General features: G+C 37.3%; 1 protein-coding gene across 1 annotated transcript; it reads left to right on the top strand.

Annotated features, from left to right (window-relative positions):
* The first annotated feature begins 1,697 nt into the window (after positions 1-1,697).
* LOC123943563 (olfactory receptor 4K14) lies at positions 1,698-2,657 on the top strand. The gene has a single exon (XM_046007841.1). It carries the CDS (start codon positions 1,725-1,727, stop codon positions 2,655-2,657), a length of 933 nt encoding a protein of 310 aa, XP_045863797.1. The 5' UTR covers positions 1,698-1,724.
* Positions 2,658-3,266: the final 609 nt, after the last annotated feature.

Genomic DNA, 3,266 nt, shown 5'->3' with positions numbered 1-3,266 from the left:
AATCTTTTAATATAAATCATTTATAAAAGTTCAAAAGAAACTGTTATCCTTACAAAAACCTGGTTGAGACTGGTGCTATTCAAGGGGACTAAAACAGATATAATAACCATAGAATTCCTCTAGATTTTTAATTCTATCACAATATCATGTTCACATTATTAGACTATTTCAGATCTGGAACATGTAACTTTAGCTCCCTTTAAATAGCCTTACCAAACTATTATTTCATGTTATAGTCTTCAATTTCATAAAGGGCCAACATAATAAAAGTTCATACAAAGGACAGTTCTGCATCATTTGTGAAATTACTCATGAAGAGTTCTGTTCAATGTCTTTATAAAAATGTTTATACAACGTCTTCCTCTTAGAGAGACAACTGGGGTACCCCCTCATTACTCACGATAAACTGATAATGTGACCTATCCATCTCAACCCAGTTCTTCTGCAAGTTCAGAACTCATTCTTATTCAAATGCTGAACTTATCAGCACTCATGTATACTGTGAAAGCTACCCCCTCCCTCAAATTTTTGCATAGGTTTTATGCTCTGGTTCATGTTGAGAGGTCTTGGAAAATGTTTCTTTAATTGAAGCTATTCTAAAATCTTCAATAAGTAGTCATTTTATACACAATAAATCTACAAATGAATTGGATCATTGGCTTTTTAATCCCAAACCCAGATGATTAATAGAGATGACAAGAGCAGTAATAAAATGTGGGATCAGGGGAACTGTATGAACCTTAGGTTAATTGACTTATTTCCTTTTTTTTTCCTTTTTTAATTTTTTAAATTTATTTCTTATCAGTGTAACAGAATTCATTGTTTATGCACCACACCCAGTGCTCCATGCAATACATGCCCTCCATAATACCGACCACCTGGCTCCCCCAACCTCCCACCCCCCGCCCCTTCAAAACCCTCAGATTGTTTTTCAGAGTCCATATTCTCTCATGGTTCATATCCCCTTCCAATTTCCAACTCCCTTCTATACTATTGCTTTATTAACTGAAGAGAGAATGGGAAACTCGGCATTACATAGCCATGGTCTGAATGCGTGAACTTTGGAGTGAGCAAATGAATATGGAAGGAAGAGATAATTTTACTACTACCCGGAGAAGTCCCTGAAGTAGTCTGGATTGTCTAGATTTCAAAGCAAGCATTGTAGAGAAGGCTGCAGAGGTCCATAAATTTCTTTAAAATTCATTATGTTTCACACTTAAAATGGGTGAATTTTGGTAGGTAGGTACATTTTATCTTAAGTGGATTTAAAAAAATTTTAAAAGGGCGGGCTATGGACATTGGGGAGGGGAGGCGAACCATAAGAGACTATGGACTCTGAAAAACAACCTGAGGGTTTTGAAGGGTCAGGGGTGGGAGGTTGGGGGAACAGGTGGTGGGTAATGGGGAAGGCACGTTTTGCATGGAGCACTGGGTGTGATGCCAAAACAATGAACACTGTTATGCTGTAAATAAACAAATAAACAAATTTAAAAAAAAATTTAAAAGGAAGATTCTAAACAGCTTAAATATGGAGACAAGCAAACTCTATTGTTGGACTTGGATTTAATCATCTCTATATTGTATTTTATATTTTGTCTTACAAATTAAAATTACATTCAGATAAAATTAGGTGATCACTTTCATGTGCCTGGTAGTAGACAGGCCCTTTCATGTCCACCTCTTTTCTTTATATAGATTCAGGACACAATTTGAAACTTGAGATAATGGAGCTGCAGAATTACTCCTTTGTGTCAGAATTTGTGTTGTATGGACTCTGCACTTCACAACACCTCCAGCATTTTTTCTTTATATTTTTCTCTGGGATCTATGTGGCCACTGTGCTGGGTAACCTCATCATTGTGGTCACTGTAATTTCTGACTCCCACTTGCACTCTTCTCCTATGTACTTCCTGCTGGGAAATCTATCTTTCTTAGATATATGGCTAGCCTCATTTGCCACCCCCAAGATGATCAGGGACTTTCTTAGTGATCGAAAGCTCATCTCCTTTGGAGGATGTATGGCTCAAATCTTCTTCTTGCACTTTATCGGTGGGGCTGAGATGGTACTTCTGGTTTCTATGGCCTATGACAGATATGTGGCTATATGCAAACCTCTGCATTACATGACCATGATGAGCCGGCAGACTTGCATGGGGCTGGTGTTGGTTTCATGGGTCATTGGATTTGTGCACTCCATCAGTCAAGTAGCCTTTACTGTGAATTTACCTTACTGTGGCCCCAATGAGGTGGACAGCTTCTTCTGTGATCTTCCTCTTGTGATCAAGCTTGCCTGCATGGACACCTATGTCCTGGGTATACTTATGATTTCTGACAGTGGATTGCTCTCCATGAGCTGTTTTCTGCTCCTCTTAGTGTCTTACACTGTTATTCTTATCACTGTCCGACAGCGTTCTGCTGGTGGGGTATCCAAAGCACTCTCTACATGTTCTGCCCACATCATGGTAGTCACACTCTTCTTTGGGCCCTGCATTTTCATTTATGTGTGGCCTTTCAGTCGGTTCTCTGTGGACAAGCTCCTGTCTGTGTTTTATACCATTTTTACTCCACTCTTGAACCCTCTTATCTACACATTGAGAAATACAGAGATGAAAACAGCTATGAGGAAACTGTGTAACCAACGCGTGACTTCTCACTGAATTCCAGCTTTCCTTAGACCTACGTGTTCTTACTCATTCAGGGGATATCCTTTCTTTAATAGGATTCTGCGTAAAGATTTCATCCTGGGGGCACCTGGGTGGCTCAGTGGGTTAAAGCCTCTGCCATAGGCTCAGGTGATGATCCTATGGTCCTGGGATCAAGCCCCGCATTGGGCTCTCTGCTCAGCAGGGAGCCTGCTTCCTCCTCTCTGTCTGCCTGCCTCTCTGCCTACTTGAGATCTCTGTCTGTAAAATAAATTAAAAAAAAAATCTTAAAAAAAAAAGATTTCATCCTGATGTTTTATTGGTATAATTTGCATTGTATTATATTACAGAGAAATAGTTGTGAATTACAACAAAAATCATGTATGTAATTTTATTCTATATAATTTCATACTTTAAATAAAATTTTATAATATCACTTTATGGTATCACTATCTTATACTCTAAGATTTATAATACATTATAATAATTATTATAATTTTATTATATAATTTTGTATTATAAATATAATTTATAAGTATAATATAACTACATTGTAATGTAATATTAGAATTGTATAGTAATTACTATGTAATATAACTTTATGTAAACAGATATACATGTACA

The sequence above is a fragment of the Meles meles genome, chromosome 6 (genome assembly GCF_922984935.1).
Source record: "Meles meles chromosome 6, mMelMel3.1 paternal haplotype, whole genome shotgun sequence".
In the NCBI taxonomy this organism is placed as follows: domain Eukaryota; kingdom Metazoa; phylum Chordata; class Mammalia; order Carnivora; family Mustelidae; genus Meles; species Meles meles.
This window is presented reverse-complemented; position numbering and strand designations above follow the sequence as displayed.